Source organism: Notamacropus eugenii, chromosome 5 (genome assembly GCF_028372415.1).
Source record: "Notamacropus eugenii isolate mMacEug1 chromosome 5, mMacEug1.pri_v2, whole genome shotgun sequence".
Taxonomy (NCBI): Eukaryota; Metazoa; Chordata; class Mammalia; order Diprotodontia; family Macropodidae; genus Notamacropus; species Notamacropus eugenii.
The window spans coordinates 108,521,428-108,547,552 of record NC_092876.1 but is presented as its reverse complement, the minus strand read 5'-3'; the positions used below and the strand labels follow the sequence as shown (position 1 = coordinate 108,547,552).

At 37.0% G+C, this 26,125-nt stretch overlaps 1 protein-coding gene across 1 annotated transcript in view; it reads right to left on the bottom strand.

Moving 5' to 3' along the window:
- SUCLA2 (succinate-CoA ligase ADP-forming subunit beta) overlaps positions 1 to 25,775 on the bottom strand; it is a 42,793-nt gene extending 17,018 nt beyond the window's left edge. The window contains exons 1-5 of the mRNA XM_072610568.1: positions 25,464 to 25,775; positions 19,237 to 19,417; positions 6,769 to 6,868; positions 6,408 to 6,570; positions 1,210 to 1,338 (exon numbers count right to left, since the gene is read on the bottom strand). Coding sequence (XP_072466669.1) covers positions 1,210 to 1,338; positions 6,408 to 6,570; positions 6,769 to 6,868; positions 19,237 to 19,417; positions 25,464 to 25,553 — 663 coding nt within the window. The 5' untranslated portion in view covers positions 25,554 to 25,775. The remainder of the gene's footprint in view (positions 1 to 1,209; positions 1,339 to 6,407; positions 6,571 to 6,768; positions 6,869 to 19,236; positions 19,418 to 25,463) is intronic.
- Positions 25,776 to 26,125: the final 350 nt, after the last annotated feature.

Sequence of the window (26,125 nt, the reverse complement as noted above, 5' to 3'; positions counted from 1 at the left end):
CATGAGTTTTACTGAACTTTTTTTTCTTCCTCCTTTTCTTTTATTCTTTAAAAATTCCTTCTCACAACAGATGGAGAAGGAAATGAGAGGGAAAAGGGAAATTTAGGTGATGTGAAAACAAAAGAAATCAGTAAAAATCTATTTTTAAGAGGCTATTGTATCAATTATCAAAAGAGAAAATATATGAAAGAACTCTACAAATGCACACTATTATGCAAATGCAAAGTATTTTATTTTCCTGTGATTCTGAATCATGGTTTCTTGGATGTCAGGTATATTGGAATTTTCCACTGTTGACTTTAAATTTTGTCCTAGGTCACAAAGGAAGTACTATCTTTCATCACTTGCTACCAATTTCTTCAAAAATATGGAATAACATCAAGTTTTTCTTTAAATATCAGAAGAAATGTCAAGTCTTCATGTTCAATATCATCACTTCCAAAGGTGGCACAATATTCACAGAATATTTGAAGGTTTCTCTTTAATCTATTAACTAAATTTAACTATTAATATCAGTCATAATTCTGACAGCTTGTCATTTATTTGTATAAAAAGTCTAAAATGCTATAGGCATTTCACTTTTGAAAATAAAATCTTAGAACCATTTGAACATTTTCATTAGTACTATAGAGAATTTAATAATTACTTTATTCATTGTCATGATTATTACCCCTATCAGGTTGTAATCTTTTATGAAAATCAGAAATTCTAGCTCTCAACAGCACTTTATCCTAATGAATTCTTTTTTCTTGGTCAAGAATCAGTTGCATATTTAATTTCATAGAATATTTGATTAATATTAATCTTTTGTTCTAACTAAATGTTCTCTCATTTCTATATGGACATGAAACAATACGTACTTCTATACTTTATAGCTGTCAATACAAAATATTGCTACCATAGGTTAATTTGTATTGTGATACATTCATACAATGATTACTTCTCTTCAACTTCAACAGACAAAACAAAAGTAAGTCTCGAGACCTTATAATCACACTTCAAATGAACCACTGTTCTGAACCTATGAGATTAGTGAAAAGTAAAGTCAGCAGATGAAGGACTAGTCTCGGAGTCCCAAAGACTGGGTATGAGTCCTACTTCTAAACCATACAGCCATGTCACATCATACTTTGCTTTGTGTAAATTTTTTTAAAATATTTCCAAAAGTCTCAAATTTTAGAACTGAGAAAAGGTCTCGGAGCAATTTACCCTGGTGGCTTGTTCCTTTTTGATGCCTTCTACGATATCAATAGGTTCTTTAAATATTGCTTCAGGATTCTCTGCTGCAACATCCTCAATGTTAACACCACCTTGAGAGCTTCCAATCAGCACAGGACCCTAGGTAAAAGACAAGTCAGATTTAGCTCACTGAAAGGGATCTGTGCTATATGCAGTCCCAGAAGGCTAAATGGACAAAGGGGTAAAGAAAATATTAATCCTGCCCTCAAGAAGGGGAGAAGGAATATACCTATTAAAGTAACTGAAAAATATGAAACATAATGTATCTTTCAAAATATATCACATAAGCTGAATATTGAATATATAAGTGCTAAATCTATGTATTGGAGTAAACATATGTAATTGTGCTCAATCAAGGAAGTTCACCTGGAATAGCTGTTTTTGTTTCCTCAATAAGGAGGAACAGCAGATGAGAACGATGCAAATTTGTTAGCCTTTGTACTTCAGATTTTATTTTAAAATAATGTGTCTTACACAAGGAGAAAGACAATAAGTAACCAGAATTCTCAGTTCATCATTCTGTATGCTTACTTCTAAAAAAGGTATCTGTTCCATTCCACTAGTTTCTTATTAACTATTCAAAGAATGGTAAAGAAATACTTGTATAACAAAGAATTCTCATCAAGGTTGTAAATGCCAGTTACAGTATTTTCATATTACTGGTTATATTTAAAGTTTCCTTATAATAAATAAATTTCATAGTAAAATAAAAAAGTATATTAAAAGTATATATAAGGATATCCTAGAGAGGCATATGGTCTAAAGCAAAGAAAATGCTGGATTTGGAATCTGACAAGCTTTGCCTGAATGAGAGCAAGCTTTGCTGCTTACAACCTGAGCGATCTTAAACAAATCACATTACCCCTGTGGGCCTGTTTCCTGCCATATAAAATGTGGAAACAGGAAGGACAAAAGCCGATCTTTATTATCTCCAAGATAGTCTCCAAGACTAAGTCTGAAATTCATATGACAAACCAAGAATAAATTCAAAAAAGAAAATAAACACTAACATAGGCTAATTACGTAGTTACACATTCTGCAGCACTTTAGCAATAAATTCATTTCCTTAATACATTGCATATATCTCTCAAGAGTAATCCCTAACTTATACATGTTCCCTTTGTGCAACCCCAGACCAGTGACTCAATGACAATAGAAATCTCTCCCTCCCTGTTCCATCCCTTGAGATTGTTCTCCCAAATTATGGATCTCCTTAAGAGAGTCTGCAATGTCCCAGGACTTAATGCAATCAAGACAGGGTCAGGGGCAAACAGGTTCATTTGGTAGACCTCACCATTTAGAGGGAATCCTCCTATCATTTGGAGTTTGTGTCAAATAGCCTCTATGAAAGAGTGAACACCTGTTTTCTGCTTCACTTGATAATAATCAGAAGGTCAAAGTTGTCTCTGTTGTTACATCTTTAAAGGAAATCTTGTGAGATCCTTTGGCATCATTTGGATCAGAGATATAGAACTGTAAGGGACCCCAAAAGTCATCCAGTCCATCTAGTTCTTCACTTTACAGATGAGGAAACTGAGGTCCAGAGAAATAAGGGGACTTGCATAAGGTCACACACATAGGTAGCAGAGACAGTATCTGAACCCAGATACACTAATTCCAAATTCCTAATTCTTTCTATTATGCCTTTAAGGTTGTGTTCTGTTCTACTGATTCAACATATTTTTATAGGTAACAGAAAGCACAGTGGAATCTTGATGTTCCTACACCTTTTTAGTGAAAGGTGATCATCAAGATGTGGCCTGCTGTAAAATATAATCTGCGAAAGTCTCCTTGTTTCCTTTTCATACCACGCTCTTGATTCACGTGTAGATTCTTACAAAGTTTATTTACAGATAAAGAAAGTAAGCATGTGCATTGGTAGGCAATGACATGCTCTGATAAGAAGGTACAAGTTTCTTCTTTTCTACTTCTTTGATATCTTCCTCTCTTTCATATACCTGAAAATTGAACTCCCCAAAGTCCTCAAAATTATGTTACCTCTAACGACCTTCTGCCAATATTTTGTCTTTCTGTTTTTCCCATCTCTGTTTTCTTTTGTACCATTTCTACAAGAGATACATCCAGGACTCAGATATCAAAATGTGGTGACTCTACTATCACTGTTGGATAAAAATGACTGTTAGGAAAAATCTTAATCAGTCTCTTTCCACTTTGACCTGTATAATTCTTTCTTTCCAATTTCATCTTTAAACATGCCCAGAATGGCTTTGCTTAATTGGGTCTCTCAGCAAGCTTTCAGGCTATACGAGTGATTATGTCCACCAGCAGTTTTTATGCTTCCAACAAATTCTATCGTTAGATAACTAATTTTGAAACTGTGTCTCTGGTTCCTCAAAATCCTGAATTTGGTGAGCTCAATATCTTTAAAATCAACAATAACAAACCTAAACTGCAGCTGAAAGAGTTGCATTAAATTTCCAGTTCTTAAATAAATCTCTGAGATTATTTTGGCCTTTTCTCACTACAAGGCTGCCTTTGAAATAGTTATTCAGGGATGTTTTTAGATTTTCCCCACCTGAATGTGAGACAGATATAAATGTGCAACATTATCTGGAAACAAACCTGAACTTGCCCCCAAAATATCTAAATCTACTCAGTTTCTGGATATAACATATTAATAAAGCCTACCTACATCAACTACCAGCTAAAACTAGAAGAACTAATACAGTAATGGCTATATGAATGACACAGCAATATAACTCCATATAACCACTCCAAAATATTAAATGGATTTGTTTGGGCATCTCAAAGATCACTGAAGAAAGAACATGTCGATATAAATGCAAAAAGTGCAGGTTTGGGTAGAAGAAAGTCTTTAAATGGATTTCATTTTAAAGTTACTAAATAACATATGTAGTAAAACGACACTTCTGTAAAGGCATTTATACTTTGTAGGGTTTTACTACCATCTAGTGTTATTCTTAAGAAAATACTTTCATAGTACAAAACAAAAAATATAGGATGTTTAGAGCTAAAGAGACCATAGAGAGCAATTAGTTTGCCTCCTTCCTTTTTACAAATGAGGAAATTAAGGCCCAGAAAGATTGCCACGGTGACAATAAGTGATAGAGCTAAGATTCAAACCAAGATCTCCCAACTCCAAAATTTTTTCCACTACCCTTAGTAGAAACAGAATAAACCCAAGTCCTCGCTCCAAATATAAGGCTCTTTTCACTAAGCCATGCTATGCTCACAGAACATCCCAACTTGTCATTCTACACCAATCCCATGTCTGGGAATCAATCCCCAATCTTTGCAAAGGATGCAGGTGAGCCCAATGACTTATTTAGACTCAAAAAGGACTTTATACATTACAAATAAGCAATTACTAGAATTAAAATATAACTAGAGATTAGAATAGTTAAATAAAATTATTTTTAAAAAAATAAGGGTTCTAAACAAAGCTATTTTCACATTCTTCTCCTATTCAACAAACTTTCAACTGTCTACTAAATAAAATGCAAATTTTTTACCCTAACTTTCAAGGACTTTCACAACCTGGATCCACCTCCTTTTCAGACTTCCCTTACACATTCTTCTTCATGTATGCTATTCTCTAGGCAAACCAGACTTGGCTTGCATGTGAAGGGGTCTATGTGAGAGAAGACAGGAAAGGGAAGTTGAAAGCATGTTGTGAAAGGTCTTGAATGTTAGAGTAAGGAGTTTAGACTTTTATTTCATAAGCAATAGTGAGTTATGGAAGTTTTTTAAAAGAAAATGTGCAAATACTTGGAAATACCCTTTGAGTTTAACAGTTAAGTTAAATCAACAAATAATAATTAAGCACTTACTGTGTTTCAGTCACATCGTGCTAAGTGCTAAGGATACAAATATAAGCAAAAAGAAAGACCACCCCTGCCCTCAAGAAGCTTAGATACTAATGAGAAGACAACAAATAAAAGGGAACAGCGATGAGGACAAGGGATGGCGCAGTGGATAGAGCACTGGACTTGGAGTCAGGAAGGCCTATGTTTGAAACATGTCTCAGGCACTTATATTAGTTATGTGGGCCTGGGCAAGTCACTGCCTCAGCATTCCACATCTGTAAAATGCAGGTAATAACAGCTCAAAGTTGTTGTGAGGATAAAGTGTTTTCAAACCTTAAAGTGATATATAAATGCTAAGCTATTATTATTACCATCATTATCACCATGAAGGGACATAGAGGCAAAATTCAGAGAATAAAGGATGGCTGACATGTCATCTCTCAAAATGGAGGTAAGGAGGAACTTACCAATGGGAGAATTGAATTTCAGTGAATTACTGATTTGGTTACATTAAATTTTCTACAGTAACTAATGATTTACAACAAATCCTCTCTTTGGCATTGAAAAATTGAAACAGTATTTTTAATTTTAAAAAAAAGCTGGTTTTTATACAGATAAATATACAGGGTCAAGCAATGGCCTTCAAAACATAAGTACAGACTGTAAATGCTTAGAGAAATAAAATTAGAATATAAAATGTATGTTAATTCTGTTCCCAAATACCACAGGCTCAGAGATTATAAGAGACCTTAAAAACAATTTAGTACAACTCCTCAATTTATATATTAACAAAGGATTTCACACTGTACTCTAGAGGTATTATTAGCACTTTAGACTAAGAGAATATAGCCTAGATCTTTATTTCTGCTGTCCTGCCACAAGTATTCTTCAGTTTTTCTCACCTCTTCCCACCTAAAATATCTCAATCATCTTCAACAGAAAAATTCACTTAAAATTTTCAAGTTCCCAACCAAACACAAAAAGATCTGGAATCCTGGAAGAAAACAGGTGGTATGGTGTATGTAGAACACTTTCTCTCTTTCCTCTCAAAAGTACGAAGTATTTATTTGTAAATTCATTACTTAATCACTTGGTTCATGTCCTGTTGCAGACTAGGAATATAATTCCTAACACTGTATTAGCCATAACACAACACCATGACAAAATGAGTTCATTGTAATGTTGTCTTTTCATCACTCCATAGAGCAAATTAACTTATTTAAAATTATAGTGTAATTAATGTTATACAAGTAAGCAGTGGAGTCCTGATATAAACAATACAATTGTATTCTATTTTGAGAGCAACTGATCCATATAAAAGGATTTTCAATCTAAATATACCAATTACACTGTAAGAGTACTATGTCTATAATAACTTACTTGAAAAGTTCTTTCCATTGTTATTGCAAAGTAGTATTCTCTCCTGGGATATCTGCGCTCACAGACCAACACATTATTGCATATCCTGCCCTTTTCTCCTGTTTGCTTGGTAAATAGCTTCTTTCCAATCATCTGGGCAGAAACAGCTTTTGCTTCTTCTGGACTGAAAAAAGAAAACATTTTCAAATATCATAGCTCTTCTCTAAAAGGTAGATGTTGATCATATTACAACAAACAAGTCATGTAACATTATAAATCTCTTGTATAATATTTAAATCTCATAATTTCAATTATTTAACAAAATTGATAAAAATACTTTTATTTTTTTCTGAAACATGTCTGACATTTATGACAGACTTACGAAAAAACTATCTTCACTCCACCTTTGAGGCCACTCTCAAATGTTCCTTTTCCTCTACCACCAGCTAAAACTTGTGCCTTTATCACGATGTCATTAGAACCTAAAAGGAAAAACAATCATCAAATACGAAGTTTAGACAAACAGTATACAAGGTAATACACCTTAGTTATTTAAGATTTATAAAGGCATACTAAAAAGCAACTTTTCATTTATCTATTTGAGGTAAGCAGGTGGCACAATGGATAGTGCTGGACTTGGAATCAGGAAGAGCTGAGTTCAAATCTCACTTCAGACAGTAGCCTCTATCTCAGTTTCCTGATCTGTCAAACAGGGGTAATAACAGCATCCACCTCACAGGATTGTTGATCAAATGAGACAACATATGTAAAGTGCTTTGCAACCTTAAAATGCCATGTAAATGCTATCATTATTACATTTATTATTATCATTATTATCACCTAGCCTTATAGAGGAATAGAGTACTCCATATAAGTAAATTTCCTAAAACAATAAATTTTACACTTCTTTTAAGCACCAAAGGTTTTAGCTTTAATTAAATATTTTCATAAAAATAAATTCAGGAAGCATTATATGCCTACTCTATGCAAGCCACTGTGCTACGTTAGCATTACAAACAACACAGTTACTGCCTTCAAGGCATTTATTTTTATCTACAGAAATAAATACTGTATACTAGATATACTAGTATATTAAATCGAATTAGTTAGTATAGGCAGAGCACTTTAAAGAGCTATGTAAATGTTAGCTATTATCAGTATATTATGCACTGGCATGTCTTTTTTAAAAAAAGAATACTACACATAATTTAAATATTCATTAATGATTCAAGAGACATCATAATGAACCAATTACTGACAGTAACAGAAAGATACTATTGGAAGCTACTAGGGCTGTTTGCCTTTATATTAAATGGTCCCAGAATGCCAGAAAAGCATCACTTTTCACTGCTATCTTATAGCTACCTCTAGTAGCCCTTGTCCTTTCTCATAACTTTCTAATTTGATATGTCTAATAATATTCCATAGAGAATAAAATAACTCAACTTTCAGAATTGTGTGTAAAATAAAACTAAATAAGCTCTAATTTAGAGTGATCCCTTAAGGCTCAAAGACTCCTCTTGTCAAATAAAAGGACATGCATTTGGGAACAATCATTTCTACTGCTCAAAAAGAACTTTCTTCCAGATCTTTACAGTTCTGTGTGAAGGGTTAAGGTAGACAGAAATCTGACTTTTAAGATTAAAGAGAGGTGTTAATGTATATGACATGGTCCTTGATTAATTGATATTTTCAGAAGAATAGAAAGAACATATATACATTTATAATCTTAAGTAGTCTCAATAAAAAAAGGACAGTCACCTCTGAACTTATCAAGGTGATATGGAAAATATTAATCAGAGATAACTTACCATCTATGCAAATTGCATAATCCCATCACTGTTGCACTGGCTTTACAGAGGATTCCAAGGAATCTGGTTCCAGAAGGCTGTAAGTCTATCTACAAATGTCTACAGATTATCTCCATTTAACTATATTGCCAATATTCAGAACTTAATATGGCAAAAACTGGGCACATTCTCTATTGTCCCAAATCAGTAGCCCCTCCAAATTCTAAAATATCTATCTAATGAAATATCTCACTAATCTCCAACACACATTCCCCATTTTAGTCAAACATCTGCTCACCCTCTGTATGTGCATGCAAACATACATTTGGTCTGTAAACAGGTTATTCTACTCTACTGGAAGGCATCCTATCCTTTTCAATCTATGCTTCACTTCTCTCCTTTAAAATGTTTTCCAAAGCTCAATAAACACAAGAGCTTTCTCTGATTAATCTTATTACATACTGAGTCAAAAGTCTAGAAAAAACCAGTCTGCATTCACTAACGATTTATTTTTCCTTCATTCAATGGAAACTGCTTTCCAAGGTAATTAATGTTATAATTGCCAAATATGATGGCCTTTTTTCAGTCCTAATCCTTCTTGCCCTCTGCATTTCTGAGACACTCCTACCTTTTTGGTTTGTAAGATCATCATCCATTTCCCCACTCTGGTTTGTGGGGTATATCCTCAGGGCTCTGTCCAGGGCCCTCTTATCTTCTCTCTACACTCTTTCTCTTATTGATCTCATGGATCCCATTCACTCAATTATTATCTCTATGCAGGTGATTCCCAAAATTAACATCCATCCCTGTGTCTCTCTTCATCTAATCCCCAATCACCAACTGAATATACCATTAACATCAAAAACTCAAAATGTTCAAAATAGAACTCATCCTTCCGCTTAACTTCCTTATCCCTACTGAAAGGACCTATATCTGTGCAGTAACACAGGTTGGCAACCCAACTAAAGTCAATCCTTGACTCTTCAGTCTCCCTCAACCCCAACTCCTCATTGGCTTATCAATTCAACCTCCACATTTCCTCTAAAATTCCATTTATCTCTACTCACAAAGCCTGATCCCAGATTAGGTCCTCTTTGTCTCTCACCTGGACTATAAAAGAATCTCCTAACTAATCTCACTGACTCAAATCTCTCAACCCTGTGATCCATTCTTCACACAAGCTATCAAATCAACATTTTTAAAGAACAGGTGTGATCAAGTCACTCCCTTCCTCAAGAATCTCTTCCCTCTAGGAGAAAATTATACTAGTAATACAGTGAGAGAAACAAAGTATGAACATAACCCCTGTTCTCAAGCTGGACAGATAAGAGAAATATACAATCCAGAGAACACGAGGCAGCATATAAATGTTAATTACAGAAACAAATTTAGTATACACAACTAAAATCTGAGTAGAGTTACCAGATCAAAGGGGACTGTAAATTCCTTGAAGGTAGGAACTGTCTTTTGGCTCTTTCGGTATCCCTAGTGTTAAGTAGAGTGCCTGGCACATATAAGTACTTAATGTTTATTACTGACTGATTGGCTGATTGAAATAAAAAGTGACAAAGTACAAAGGAGGCATATAAACTACAAAGTAAAATGGAGTCAAACTTTTTTAGAGTTCAATAAATACTTGCTGAATTGAATGAAGGTGGGAAAGCATCAATAATCAATCAACAATCAATACTATAGCTTCTTCACTTACAGAATCTGTCTTTTGCTTTACAGTTAAGATGTGTGCATAAACATAACTTCTCTCTCTTCTCTTTTGGTCAAGGCCTAAATTCAGAATCTCTCAAATCATAAACTGAAATCTAAAATAGTGTCTGATATCCAAAAGACACATTTTGTTAAGATTTAAGGAAAAGCCAAAAAGTTAGCCACCTCCCTTTCTAATCCCCCTCCCCCGGGGGATTCTTCTCCAAACCTGGGCTATTTACAAGTGATTTCTAGGGTATATAGACTGATTCCAAGACACCCACATAACAAAAGTAGTATAGGATTCTACGAGTCCTAGTTTAGAACAGATTTCCTGAGGTCCGCCCTAGAGTAACCTGGAAAGTATAATTTAACCATCTTCTTAGAGGTCTTTCAAACCTGGCATGGTAAAAAGAGGCAAACTTATGAGTCAAAAATAACTGAGATCAAAATTTACTGTTAATACTTATCAACAACAGGAATATGGGCAAATCAAGTCACTTAACCTAAGTCTTAGCCCCGTCATCTGTGAAATAAAGATAATAATATCTGCAAAATTTGTATTACAGATGAAACCTTAATATTGTACGTAAAAGCAGTTTGCAAATACATGTTATATATTTCTATTAAAAAGTCCCGATTTAAAGAGAATCACAGAGGCAAACTTTGGGCCACCACAAGTTCCCCAAAGTAATAAGAGTGATCAGTAGCAGAAAAGTAAACTCAATGACAAACGCCCTTCCTAAGTTTTCAATTTTCTGCAAAGCTGTGAAAAACTTCTAACCAACCATCAAAAATAAGCTTGCAGTCTTCCCTCATTAGAATGTAAGTTCCTTTCTCCTGGTATCAATCTTCCCTTAGCACAAAGCCTGGAACGCAGTGTTTTGATCATGCTCTGCCACACCCTCAACCTCACCCTCTCATGTCTCTTCTTTACAGCCTAGCAAAGAGTGACCTACATTGGTTACTTCAATTTCACCATGCCAGGATTTATTCAACCCCAGCAATCACTGTACTATTCTCAACCACAAAAAAACAATAGAAAGATAAAAGGTAGGTGGGAGAAAGCTATAGCACATTATCAATAATAATCTCTGTACAGAAAGTAGCATAAAAAACATTCCTAGGATATGAATAATCAGAAAAGGTTAGTCAGTCAGATGATCTGTGAATATAGCCTGAATGGTACATCGGTTACTCCTCCAATACTAAAAGAGAAGGAAAATCCATAGTGCACTAGGATCCTCTATGGAGGATTTATAAGAAAATATGGACAAGAATTAAACAGGATAAAAGGTCATTAAAGAGAAGCAGTTCTTCAACAATTGAATAAGTACCTACACTAAAAAACTAAAAAATCCAAAAAAACAAAACTGTATTGTAAATACTTCCCAGGATTTTCTCTGCAAATCCCATGCCTCTACATAGTTTATAGATATGCTGTTGTTTTCTGCTTTACCACAAGTCTCCGAAAAACAAGAATTGTGTCCCAATTCCTTCGTTAGGCAGTACCAAGGAAAGCGTCATGCCCTTAGTCACACTATAACTACTCTCATTCCCTCCCTCAGAACCCAAATTCCCTTTCAAATCAGTCAAACTCCTGGTCATGAAGTCAACCCTCTGTTTCCAACTGGGATTACACGGGAAAGATTTTCCACTAACTGAGGATTCTAGATACATCTAAAGATATTTACTTCATGTTTATACAATTTAGCTGGGCCCTTGAGCCCAGCTTTAGTGAATTCCTCATCTCACGCTCCAAAATTCTATTTCCACACTTAAACTATCCTCTCAACCCCCAAATTTACAGCAAATGACCTGCTATCTTACTGAGAAGACAGAGGTCACCAGCCTAAGCCCTGACAGACCTAGTCCTCTAGCCTTCTTACTCTTGATGATGACAGCAGCTTACATTTATACAGTACTTGAAGGGGTGCAAAGCACTTTAGTTGTGTTGCCTCATCATTTGATAGGCACAAAAAGATGATGGATATAACCTTCATCCTGACAAAAGGTAAATCTCTCTTCTCTCATGGTTAATCCTATTCCTTCTGAGAGGCCTTTGTTTCATAAGAGTCTTATCTTTGATGCATTTTTAATCTCTCCTTTGTCAATGCTTTCTTCCTAAATAGGCCTACAAAAATGTTCACATCTCTCCAATCCTAAAAATATTTTTAGCTATCAAGCCCACCAAACTACTATCCCTCTCCTTCCCTCACTATTAAACTTCTGGAAAAAGTTGTCTACACTTTTTTTTCTTTATATGAGGAAGGATTTTGGGACTGGCAGTGGAATGGGAGTAGTGGGTATGGAGTTAAAAACAAAAACTATCAGTAAATCAAAAAAGTTATTTACAAAAAGCCTCTATCTCCTCACTGATTCTCTCCTTAATACCTTGCAGCCAGGCTTCCCTCTCTAACCTTAGACTGAAATTGTTCCCCACACTAATGATCTCCTAATGTCTCATTTTGTTCAATATCTAGCCTAAGCCACTGATTCAAGCCTCAATGAGGCCTGTACAGGAACAGCCTCCTACAAGGCACTTCTGACTCTACTGTCTCCTGTTCATGTCACTCCTTTGTTTTAAAAAATAATGATAATAATAAAAAGGTTCAATGACTCTCTTCTGTATAACTGGTAAAAGTTCAAACTCTCCTGCCTAGCACATAGTATGCCCTTAATGTTTACTATTATTATTGGCTAATATTTGATGCCCTCCACATATCACATTACTGTGCCTCCAAATAGTCTGTTTCCAACTTTTCATATGCTTTTCTATGCCCTGAGTACATACTGTCTTTGATTTTTCTCTCTGACTACCCTTTAAAGCCCAATTCAAATGTCACTCCTCTCTTCCAAATAACTACAAACTTAGGGTTAGTAACAAATTCAGAGTTGGAGGTGAATTTAGGGTTAGGGTCATTACATATATCATAGGTGTCTGAATTTACATTTTAACCCTCTATATGAGCAAGAACTATATTTTACCTAAACTTTTTCATCTGTTTTGGGCCTACAACATTACTTTATACACAACCTGGTGCTTAGTAAAAAATGTGGCATTCATTAAACACATACTACAATTTAAAGTCTTATTTCATCAAAAATTAAGCAGAATAATTTAACAACAAATATTTGAGAACTTCATTGCTATTACCAAACGTGCATTTCAAATAAGGAACACATTAAAAGCCATTTATAGCAATGACATAACTTCCATTTATATGCTTTGACAGCCACTGAACTCATCACTTAATATGCAAGATAAAGATATACTCAAAACACTCTACAACAAAACACAGAGAACTAAGAAATCAAGATAACTATCCCTTATTACTTCCTTCAAAGCGCCAGAAGATTGCTATGTCCCCTTCTCCCTCCCTGCCCCGTCCAATGCCGATAATGACTTTTTTTGGCCACAGCAACTTATAAAACCATCTACTAGAGTATGGATGGGTTGCAAATTGCATCTGTGGAGGTAGCGCCCAAACCAAAGAAATTATTAACCTCCTGATTTATGATAACAATAGCACCAATATAGAACTTTAAAGTTTGCAAAGTACTTTACTAAGTTATTTCATCTGATCTTCATAAGAATTCTATTTTTTTCAAATGAAACAACTATAGCAGGGTGGTCAAGCTTATTTCCTGGGTCAAAGATGTTTTTAAATGGTTCGAGTCAAAATAAGGGACTTTGCAAATCAATTCCAGCCAAAACCTAAAATCACCCCAGATCAAAAGATCTAATAAGAAACTACAATGACTACTTCTACCCTAAAACTTCCCAGAGACCAAGCCAGAAGCCTACAGGCAATTAACACAGCACACAAGGGACAGACCAGAGTCACCTAAAGCCTACAAGTTCTAACTCCCTGAGAAAGTTCTATGTGATTAGGAACCCTGAGTGGGAACCCTGGAAGCCACTTGAAGTAGTAGTGACCAGTACAGGAGAAGCAGTATTCAGATCAGCACACCCCAGGGCTCCAAGGCCTTGTCACTCTGACCTCAAATGCCATAGAGGGTCTTAAATATCCAACACTCTAAACCTCCAAGATCCCAGAGAGGTAGAGGTCAACACAGGAACTCAGGAGATTCATGACAAGACCAAACAGGGCCTTATTACCCCACCCAAAAGCACAAAAGAAAGTATGCCCTTTTAGGACACAAAGACCTAATTCGGGAACTACGAAAGATGAATAAGCAGAAGACACCAAGCTCTACAAAGCATCACTGTAGATCCCAAAATACTCAAAAATCCAGGCTGGAATATAACACCATTAACAACTGCAAACAGAGACTCAAAGGAAAAAGTGGATTTTCCACTAGGACTACACAAATCTTTGAAGAAGAAGCAAGAGAGAAAAATAAATAAAATACAAGCTCTGGTGAAAAGAACTGAAAGAAGAATAGAAGTAATAAACCTTACCCAAGTAAGGGACTCCATAAAAATTAGAAGAGACGAAACAGAAATCCAATTACTTCATGGGACAGCAAAAAAAAAACTAGAAAACAGAAAAATTAGGAAAAAAAACCTGCGTGACAGTAGCTATTCTGGAACTAAATCAAAGAGGGATCATCTAAGAAAAATGGGACTCCCTGAAAACCATGATTTAAAAAGTGTGGACACTATACAGAGTGATCCAAAAAGTGTTAGTGCAGTTTTAAACTACTAGGATTTTGGGGACACCCTGTATTTCAAGAAATGACAAATGAAAAGTACCCACATTTCTTAGACCCAGAGGGTAAAGAGAAGATGGAAAGAATCCATGTCTTGAAAGAAACCTAAAAAGGAAATGTCCTAGACATGTCATAGTCAAAATCCAGAACCCCCAAGTCAGAGAAAAGAACTGCAAGCATTCAGAAAAAAAGCAGTTCAAGTACTAAGGAATAGCAGTCAGGGTCACACAAGATCCTAGCAGCTTTTACTAACAATGCAAAGAGATCCTAGAACACAAAATTCCAAAAGTTAAGAGATACAGGCTTTCCACCAAGAAAACTTATTCTGTAAAGCTTAGTACAATCCTTGTGGGGGTGACAAGAACAGACCTTTAACAGAATAGAGAAATTTTACAGTTTTTTGATGAAAATACCTAAGCTGAATAGGAACTCTGAATTGCAAACATAAGAGTCAAGAGAAATTTATTTGAGAAACTGGAAGGAGTTATATGATGTTACAGTGCTTACATATTAATGGGGAAAAGAAACAAGTGTCCATGAATCTTAATGTCTTCAAAGAATGCTAAGGGAGTTAAACAACAGAGAATCCTCAAAATGGTTTCATCCTGAGGGTTTTTAAAAAAAAGAAAAGAAAAAGGATGGGTAAAAGGAATACACTAGTGAAGAAGGGGGAAAAGGAAAGAGAACTTGCTATTTCTTATAATTAGAGTGTCTAAGAAAAAGCGCAAACAAACATGGAAAGGAGTGGGAAAAGAAGGCATCAGATCAAACTCATTTATCTGAAACAGACAAAAGAGAGCTGAATACATATATACACCCAATATGGTGTAGAAATATATCAAATTCAACAAGGAAAGATAAAGTTAATGGGGAAAGAGTGGTTAAGAGGAAGATGACTACTGTGGAGAGAAGAGCCATAAGCAAAATAAATTTTCTGCCCTATAGCAGGGATTAAAAGAAAAAAAGAAAGGCAAAGAACTGAAATCTATGAGGCTACCCATCAATTGGGAAATAGCTAAACAAACTGTGATATGTGAATGTAATAAAATATTATTGACCTGTGAGAAATTATGAAAGACATGATTTCAGAGAATCCTGGGAAGCAAGAACTGACTGTGTTAATCCTCCCCACCTATTAATAGGCCTCAAGTACCTTTTCTTAATTTCCATTGAGACACACTGTGTCAGAGGGTCCTGCTCTCCAGCTCTGAACAGTGCATAAATACTCTGAGGTGAGGTTTTACTTTGGGGCTTATTTTTAGAAGAAGGTTTGTGTGCCAGATGAGACTCTGGAAAGCCCCCAAGGAGTCTCCTCAGCTTTGAAAACCCAGATATTGGTGCTTTTCTCTCTGGTAACAATGTATGTTTTGCTTCTGGTCAGACAGCTGGAAGTCCTGTCTGTTGATCTCCATTTCTGTTTGTATTTTTTCTGAAGGTTAGGCTGGTGACTTTTTCCCCTGAACTAAGTGAATGATATATGTACTTGACTAAAGTCATTACTGATCCCTCAAAAGTTGCCTTTCCTTTTAGAAAAGCAGATCTAAGAACCTGTACAGCAGGCCCTCCTATGTATGTCAAGGTCCTTGGTGATACTGATGCAAAATGAACTATGCAAAACCAGAACAATTTATACAATGACAGCACTGTAAGGAAAAAAACAACTCTGACTTAAAATTTCTAATCAAAACAATGTCTTCTGAGAAAATCTGATAAAGGATGTTACCCACATCCTGAAGTGGTAATGGATTTAAGGTACAAGAAAAGATACCAAACTTTTAGACATAGTGGAGAAAAAGTCACAAGAAGGGAATGCAGAAAGTATAACTAAGACCACTAGCTAAGTACAAGTTTTCTTCTGAATCTTCAACTGTTTGATCACCCCCAAAAAAATTTTTGAAGCAAGTTTCTCTGATAAAGGTCTCATTTCTCTAATGTATAGAGAATTGTGTCAAATTTATAAAAATAAGAGCCATTCCCCAATTGATAAATGATCAAAAGATGTAATCAGTTTTCAGATGAAGTAATCAAAGCTATCTATTGCCATATCAAAAAATATTCTAATTCACTATTGATTGGAGATTCTGAGGTATTACCTCATACCTATTAAATTAGATAACAGGACAGAAAATGTAAATGACAACTGTTGGAGGGGATGTGGGAAAAATGAGACATTGATGTACTATTGTCAGAGATGTGAACTGATTAAACCATTCTACAGAACAATTTGGAACTATGCCCAAAGGAATATAAAACCATGCATACCCATGCAAACCATAGCAATACCACTGCTAGGTCTGTATTTCAAGACATAAAAAACAAAGAGGAAAAGGCCCTATATGTACAAAAAATATTTATAGCAGCTCTTTTCTGGGACTAAAGAACTGGAAACTGAGGGGAGGCACATCAACTGGGGAATAGCTGAACAAGTTGTGGTATGTAATTGTGATGGAATACTATTATGCTATAAGAAATGATGAGCAGAATGCTCTCAGAAAATCCTAGAAAGACTCACATGGGTTGATGCAAAATGAAATGTGATGGGTACAAAGTAACAGCAATATTATAGGCTGATCAGCTGTAAATGACTTAGCTATTCTCAGCAATACACTGATCTATTACAACTCTGAAGGTCTTAGGATGAAAAATGCTATCCATCCTCAGAGAAAGAACAGATGGTACCTGAACACAGATTGAGGCAACTTTGGGGCTTTTTTCCCCATTTTATTTTTCTCAAGTTGTTTGGGTTTTTTTAATGTTTTCTTTCACAGCATGACTATTATGGATTTGCAGGACTACACATATATAACCTATATGGAACTGTTTGCCTTCTCAATGAGGCAGGAGGGAAGGAGGGAGAGAATCTGGAAGTTTTAAAAATGAATGTTAAAAATTGTTGTTTAAATGTAACTGGAGAAAAATTAAATACTAAATAAATACAAAAAAATAAAATAAAATAAATTCCCTTCACCTTCTGACAGCCCATAATGGCAGTCTTATCATCTTAGCTGTTTTCATTTTCCTCAAAATGTAAAACACGATTATAAAACCATGGATCTGAGTCGCTTTTCCTATTTAAAAAAAATGTACTCACTTTTCTATTATAGCCTGATGATTTAAGACAAGAAGAAAAGATAACTTTAACAGAATATGAGGTCATTTAAAAGTGGCCACCCTTACCTAAGCAATACATGAAAAGAAGGCTTTATTTTCTATTATATTTTTTCAAAAAGTCATATTTCCTCAGGATCTCATTTCTACTGTTTTGTGAGCTTTAGAAATCAGTTTATCTAATGTGTTAATACAAAAACTGTGAAAAAAATATATATTATACAATATATATACATATGTGTGTGTATAGATGGATGCACACACAGGACCTACACCCTTCAAAGAAAGTTTGCCTTTAAAAAGCATTCTACAAAAATGCAAAATATATTATTTTAATATAATGCAGAAATATGGACAGTAAATTTCCTTAAAATTCTGATACTTGAGAGTTATTTTTACTGTATATACATCCAAGAAGAACAGCAGAAGAATTCCAGGATATACCATCTACAAAATTTAATGAGTCCAATACCAACTTTTTTACACAGAAATTAGTGAGTCCCAAGACTTCTGTTATCTGTAGTGTGGACAAAAATGAAGTAAATAAAAAAGTTGTCTGATGCACAGAAAAAAAAATTGGCAAGCTCTCAAACACCAAAACAGTTACACTTAGAAAAATTATGGCTATCATACACACACACACACACAATGCCATCAAAACTTACACCTGAAATTAGGTAATTCAAAAAAGAATGGGGAAAATTAAGATGCAAGACAATCAATCTGTATCCTCATCTTCCAGCTAGATGCACTTATTTTGAAGGCAAATAAGGAAATGTCTGTGAAAACTTTAAATTGAGAAACATATCTGCAACACTTTTTCATACCTTTCTTAAAGTACTAAAAACCAAAATACAGAATAAGAACATTTAATAGGATTACAAATTAGTTCATGCAGTAATCAGTCATGTATACCAAGAAATTTACTCTAAAAAGGCCTGTATAACTAAAACATTACTAATTATGCTCACTTATTAAATCTAATGCTTTTTTCTTCAAGTAAAGAATTAATCACAGCTCTGAAAAATGTAAGACGCCGTCTTAAAGAACAAAAAGACAGCTGTGACTACAGTCTCCAAACAGGCTCAATTTGTGAAGTAAATCAATCTATGCAATTGTTGGTACCATTTTTCTTAGTTCAACTTCTCTTTAGCTACAAATTTTCATCTCATGACAAGGAGGAAGTACCTATGGAGTTTAATTTTGATACGTCAGTAACAAATTTTTGGGTATCCCAGCTACAATCATCATCCTTTCTTCCAGTTACACACATTTGATATAAAATATTTATCTTAAAATTAACCTAGATTTTGCTTGTCCTACATCACAAAACTAAGTGCTGTCTGTAAGTCACTTATGCAACCATTACTGTTAATAATGAATTATAGAATTTCAACTAGAAGCTAATTTTTACCTGATTTTTTAGTGAAAACAAGGCTGTCTTAAAGGAGAGATAAATGACATAAAATAAATGCCAAGAAATTTCTTACCAGAAACATTAAGGGGAAAAAAAAAGATCACATTGTATAAAAGTTCCCTTTTCTAGATGGCAAAAGCTTTTCTTAATTTAATACCTAATTTTTTGGCAACTGCATAAGCTTCATCTGGTGATTTTGCTACTTGTCCCTTAGGAATAGCGATGCCAGCTTCTTGCAACAATTCCATGCTCAAGTATTCATGTAATGATAGTTTCCTCTGCTGCTGATGCTGCAGCTGGAAGACTTGGTTGTTCAAAAATCCAGAACTTCCCAACACCTGGAAAAAGGACAAGTTACTTTCTTCATTTATATGCGCGATTGTGTGTACATATGTGTACATGTACACAATCACATACACATATTTATGTAACAGTTTCAAATGAGGAGGGAGGTTTAAGAGGATACATGTGTTTGCATAAACAAAACCAACAGTTAAAATTTTATATATATATATACATATATATGAGAGTGTGTGTGTGTGTGTGTGTGTGTGTGTGTGTGTGTGTGTGTGTGTATGGAGGCAGGGGACAATGTCCCATAAACAAGAGATAGAGACAGATGTGTGTGTGTGTCTGTTATATGGAATTAATTCACATTTATAAGAGCTACTCCCTAACAGATAGTAAAGGGATATGAAAAATCAGCTTTCAAAGGAAGAAATGCAAACTATCAACAATATTTTTAAAATTCTGCAAATCATTAATAATTAGAGAAATTAGAATTAAAGCACACTGAATTCCCCTTCATACCCATCATATTAGTCAGAATGACAAAAAAGGATAACTACAAATGATAAGCAGCCCTAGGAAAACAGGAACACAAATTGGATTCTGGAAAACAACTTGGAACTAGGCCCAAAAGCTACTAAATTGCATACACCCCTTGACCCTGCTAAATATTACTAAGCCTATACCCCAAAGAGATTAGAGAAAGAGAGAACATATTAATAAGTACTAAATTATTCACAGCAGCTCTTTTTGTTACAGCAAATGAGAAACTAAAGGGCTACCAATCTACTGAGGAATGGCTAACAAATTATGGCATATGAATGTCATGGGATGTTATTGTACCAAAAGAAATGATAAAATGGTTTCAGAGAAACCTCAGAAGACCTACATGAACTGATAAAGAATGAAGTGAGCAAAACCAGAACAATTTGTGTAATATTATAAAGAAATACTACTTTGAAAGACTTGAGAATTATAATAAATAAAATGACCAGCTGTGACTCTAGAATACTGATGATGACTACTCTCTACTTCTTGTGAGATTATGGACCAAGATGCAGAATAAAATACACATTTTTAAATAAGTCAATGTGATAACATTTTACTAGACTATGCATATTTGTTAGAATTTGGTTTTTCTTTTTTTTTTTTTTTAACAGGGATGGTGGTGGAAGGGTAAAGGGGGAGAGAAGAGCCAACGCAAAAAAGACAAGAAAGAAAAAGGTCACTGAAACATCTTTTTAAAAATTCAGAGAATAGAGAATAGCTCACAAGCACAGCAGCAACAAAAACTACAGAATGAACTTATTATATACTTAAAAATAAAGGCAAGCTGTGCATAACAGAGATCTACAATTTTATGTACAAATTTGTTTTACTACAAGTTAAAATGCCCACTTTATTTGGTGTGTAAATTGAAAATAAAAATAAAAAATGTTTAAGTGTATAATAAAGCATGAGAGGTAAGGTGGAGCCAAGTTATAAAACTTTAAGTCGGTGGATTTAAATTTTATTTTAAATGCAACAGTGAGCCATCGCAATTTACTGAGTAAGGGAATGACATGGTCAGACCTGCACTTCAAGAAAATTAATTTAGCAGCTATGTGGAGGCTAGGCAAAATCTGAAGTAAAGAGAACAATTAGGAAGCTTTCTCAATTGTTTAAGCAAGAAGTCATAAAGGCCACAAAAAAAGGCACCAACTCATAAAATTCAACTTAGCTAGGCATACCATTCTCAGACTTTAAAAAATTACGACAAAAAAAATTCAAGCTACCAGACAAAATAACCACATATCAAAAAAATGTGTATTTTATGAGATTTTTCTTAAAAGTCCAAAAATCTTGTAAGGAGGAAACAACAAAACTAAAAAGTATATAACCAGTTTCTATAAACATTCAGTCTAAAGGCAAAAGAGTCATTTAAAAACTAAAAAGACTTAAAAGATCCTAATGAAAAATTCAGAAAAAATGCTTAGAAAAAAGTTGGAAAGCTAAGAATTAAGTACTTATAACAGTAGGTATTATAAATTCTGATCATCCAAACCACAATGGGCTTCACAGAGATGTTAAAAACAGTCACAATAGTGTGTTGTGTTACTGAATAAAGAGAGGGGGAGGGGGAATGATTCCATATTTTTTCAAAGTCAGTTCAGATAGTAAAAAAAAAAAAAAAAAGACGAGGGGACAGAAAGAAGGCTAGAGGAGGAAGCTCTTATCTTAACAAATGCAGAAAATTTTTCGAGTTTTAGGACTTAACTCCATAAACATGTAAGAATTCTAGTTAACTTTGTTTAGTTTATTAATATCAAAACTGAAATAATAGAAGTTATTTTCCTGCTTATGAAATGAATAAAAATTTAACAAAGAAGACAGTAGTTAAATAAAATTTACAAAATGTAACATTAAGTGAGTTACAATTATAAGACTAGCCTAATAAGTCAGATTGACCTAACCACCAACACTTGAAAAACAAAACTGATTAAAAATGTATATTGCTTAGACTACAACATATATAGATAAATGGGTAGTCCACTGAGTTAGTCCATATACAGTATTTAATCATGGAAAGGCACTTCAGTGGGACAATGTACTTGGCCCAAAATTAGCAGGAGTGAATAACTGGATTACTTGTGAAAAATCTAAGGATGTTTTTAATTATATCAAACTACAGACAGTTATCCATTTAAGTATATTTTATTACTCTACTCCACAGGGGCAGCAACAGGATCCCAATCACTGAAAGCTTTCCCGCTGCAAGCACAGAGCTATGGAGGGGAAAGGGCCATGCAGAGACAGAGGTCTTTGGAAGGGCCCTTCCTTTTACATAAATGAGAACTGACTACACTTGCTGTCACAAAAGTCAAAGATTTGTCCAGTGATGCCATTTATGTAGCTAAATATCTCCTACGAAGCAAAATTAGAAAGTTATATAAAAGAAAATGTAAAAAATCCATGTAGAATGGGTCTATGTATTCTGCAATGTTATCTTTATGACCAATTTAATTCCAAGAGGAATTAAAGACATTATTGAAAACTTGCATTATTAGGAAAAGAGGTAAACAGGCCAAAGAATCACAAATTTGGAGCTAGATAAGGCCGCAGGGATAACCTCTTAAACTCCTTGTTTTATAGATATGGAAACTGAGGCCCACAAAAGTTAAATAAATTCTTCAGGGTCCACAGAGGAAATAGGGGATTGGGGATTTAAACCTTTGACTCCAATCTCAAAAGTATTTTCATTAAGTAAAAATCAAAGGAAAGAGGTTCAAATTCCACCTCTGATGCTAATTATCTGTGTGACCTTATGAAAACTCATTTAACCTCTCTGAGCCTCAGTTTCCTCATCTGTAAAATTAGTAAAACGGACAACATGGCTGCTAAGGTCCTCTTCAGGTCAAATTTTATAATCATCTATGATACTATGATCTTTCCCCCTAAACTTACCCCCAATCCTACCTTCCCTGTTACTGTAGAGGGCAACATAATCCCTCAGGATCACAACTTAGAAGTCAGTTTGGAGTCCTCACTATCTCTCACACTCCCCCCATATCCAAGTTATTGCCAAGGCCTGTCAATTTCACCTTTGCAACATCTAATACTTCCCTTCTCTCCTCCCACACCGCCACCACTCTAGTGCAGGCCCCCATCACCTATCATATATGAATATTATTTCATTATATTTTATTATTTTATATTATTTTAATAGCCTGCTAGTGGGTCTGCTGCTTCAAGTCTCTCCCCACTCCAATCCATCCAGCATTCAGCCACCAAAGTGAGTGTCCTAAATGGAAGGTCTGATCATGTGACCCCCACTTAATAAATTTCAGCAGTTTCCTATTACCTCCAGGACCTCTGGTACCAGAGCTTGTTGAGAGAAGTCTTTTCAGGTCTGCTCATCAAACTTTGGTGTCCACCTGATTCACCTAACTCACTTGTGGCTCCAAGAAGCTGTAGTATGTGCAGCAGCCACACCCCAATAAACTGTCTCAACAGATGGGCTAAACCAGGTTGAGGGTAAATGAAGGGCCTCAAAACCCAACAGTGGAGTTAGGGGAATGTCTACCCCAAGCATGTGAAGACTTCCTCCATAGAATGGGCCAAAGAGAACAATTTGTTCCCATGGCCATGAAGGTGGCTAAAGTTGGCACTGTAGAGCACTTAGAGCTTGGTCTGACCTTGAAGACCCCAAGGTCATCCACTGCATCCTGGGCCATCACCAGTCTTCCTAACTGTACTTAATGTTCAGTCTTGTCCAACTCTTCATGACTCCATTTGGGGTTATCTTGGTGAAGATACTGGAGTGGTTTGCCATTTCCTTCTCCTGTTCATTTTACAGATGAGGAACTGAGGGAAACTGGGTTAAGTGACTTTCCCAGGGTCACACAGTACTACCACTGTACTTTAATGACTCTGGGAAAGTAAGACAGACAACTTTGTGTAACTGCCTCACTTAAATCCAATTCATGCACAAGTCAAGAAATCACCCTTGTGAAGTCCCCTTCAAAAAACGAAGGACAATCTCCAAGAGCAAACAAAAAATCCTACTGTGGTATTCAAAGTCCTTTATAAACCAGGACCTCCCCTACTTTTCTAGTCTTTTTATGCCTTACTTCCTGCTATATACTCTTCAATCCAGTGATACTGGCCTCCTTATTGCTACATGAACCAGATCCTCTATCTCTCCTCTCAAAGAATTCTCTCACTGTCCCCCATACCTAGAATGTTCTCCCTCCTCTGTTTCAAGTACTGACCTCTATGGCTATCTTTAAGTCTCAAACAAGATCCCACCTTCTACAGGATTCCTTTTCCAGCCTCTTTTAATTATTTCCTATTTATCCCTGTATATAGCTTGCTTTGTATATATTTATTTTTGCAAGTTGTCTCTCCTTTTAGATTGTAAACTCCTTGAGAACAAGAACCATCTTTTGCCACTTTTTTTAACTGCCCAGTACTTAGGACAGGGACTGGCACATAATAAATGCTTAATAAATGTTTGTAGTTGGGGGCAGCGAGGTAGATAAAGTGCTGAGCCTGAAGTCAGGAACATTCATCTTCCTGAAACCAAATCTGCCCTTTACTAGCTGTGTGACCCTGGGAAAGTTACTTCACCCAGTTTCCCTCAGTTCCTCATCTGTAAAATGAGCTGAAGAAGGAAACGGCCAACCCCTCCAGGATCTTCACCAAGAAAACTCCAAACGAAGTCGTGAAGAGCTGGACAAGGCTGAACAACAAATGTTTCTTGAGTACGAAGTCCGACAAGCTAAGAAGCGTCTTTGGCTTGTGCGGCCTGCTTGTCCACTGCGTTATGGTCCTCAAAGACACAGGAAGTCTAAGATTCAGAGGAGGACAACCCCAGGGAGCGGAGGCTCTGGCGGAGCAGGGAAGTCTGCTTGCTCAGAATAATGCTCATCCTATTAATAGCTTCCCTAGCCAGAAACAGCACATCCCGAGCACACGCAAGGCGCTGAGTTGGAGCGTTACGTTTCAAACTTCCGAAGCTGACACACGGGAGGGCAGCGATGACCTTCCGCAAGCCCCCGATGCCTGCACAGAAGTGCTGGTGGGGTGACCCGCGGGTCCGTGACCAAGCGTGGCAAAGCCTGCGTTCTGGGCGTGCGGACAAGCGCATCACGACTCGAGCACAGCGCAGAGCCTGGCGCGGAGCTGTCTACAAGAGCAGGACCGGGGGGTGGGCAGGGGGCTCCCCGCCTCTCCCCAAACAGGGCCGACGCTGATGCCGCTGACAGCTCCCACAGAGGTCCCTCTGAAGGGCATCCCCCCTCCCTCCTTCCGGCCCTCCTCCCACGCACCCCCCTCTCCCGAGGAGGCGGCCCGGCCGGGAAGGCGGCGGCTGCTCTCCACCCCCGCGGTCCCCGGCCCAGGTCGCCGCGGCCCGCGCGCCTAGGGGCCGGGGCAAGGAGGCCCGGACCGGGAGGCAGCCCCGGGCCCTGGGGAGGCCGAAACGTGGGGCGGGCCCGGGCCGAATGTCAGCGGGTACGGGGTGACCTCGGCGCCGGGGCTCAGTCTCCGGCCCTCCTCCCGCGACCGCCGCAGGCCCGCCGGCGCCCCCTCCTCCCCAGGGTCGGAGGTCAGTACCTTGGCGGCCGCCCGCAGCGCCGTCCGGGGCCCGTGGGTCCTCAGCGCCGGGGAGGCTGAGAGGCGGCCGAAGATCATGGAGGCCGCCATTTCTGAAGCAGAAGCCCACCCCGCCGCGGTCCGCGCAGGCGCCTAAAGTCGGAGACAGCCCGCGGGCTGCAGGGCCGCTCTATCTGCCCCGGCGACCTGGACGCCCCTCTCCGCCTCAGCTTCAATGGACGATTACCGGGAAGGAAGGAGGCGTGGAACTCTATGGTTGTCCGACGCCCTGGCGCCGCCTCGTGGGAGGTGGTGGTGGCGGGCGACCCGAAGGGGGAATGACAGGGGTGGGCGGGGCTGCCCAGCCCTGCCCGGGGCTGACCCAGCCCCATCCCATGAACTTTAACCTCCCTGGCCAGCTGCCCGAAGTCGCGTTGGTAAGGTGACTCATGTACTCGTAGGATCTCTTGCCATAAGGTGATGAGATTCTTCTGTCTAAATGCCGGAAAGGAAGAACGTTCGGTGGTGTAAAAACAAGCACCAAGCCCAGAACAAGGGCACAGCCGCAGGGCACCTGTAGTCCTGAGGGTCCAAGAATGTCCTAACCTGTGATGTCACTGGAGTCCGGAAGACCCCAGTTCAAATCAGGCCTCGGACGCTTAGCAGCTGTGTGACCCTGGGCA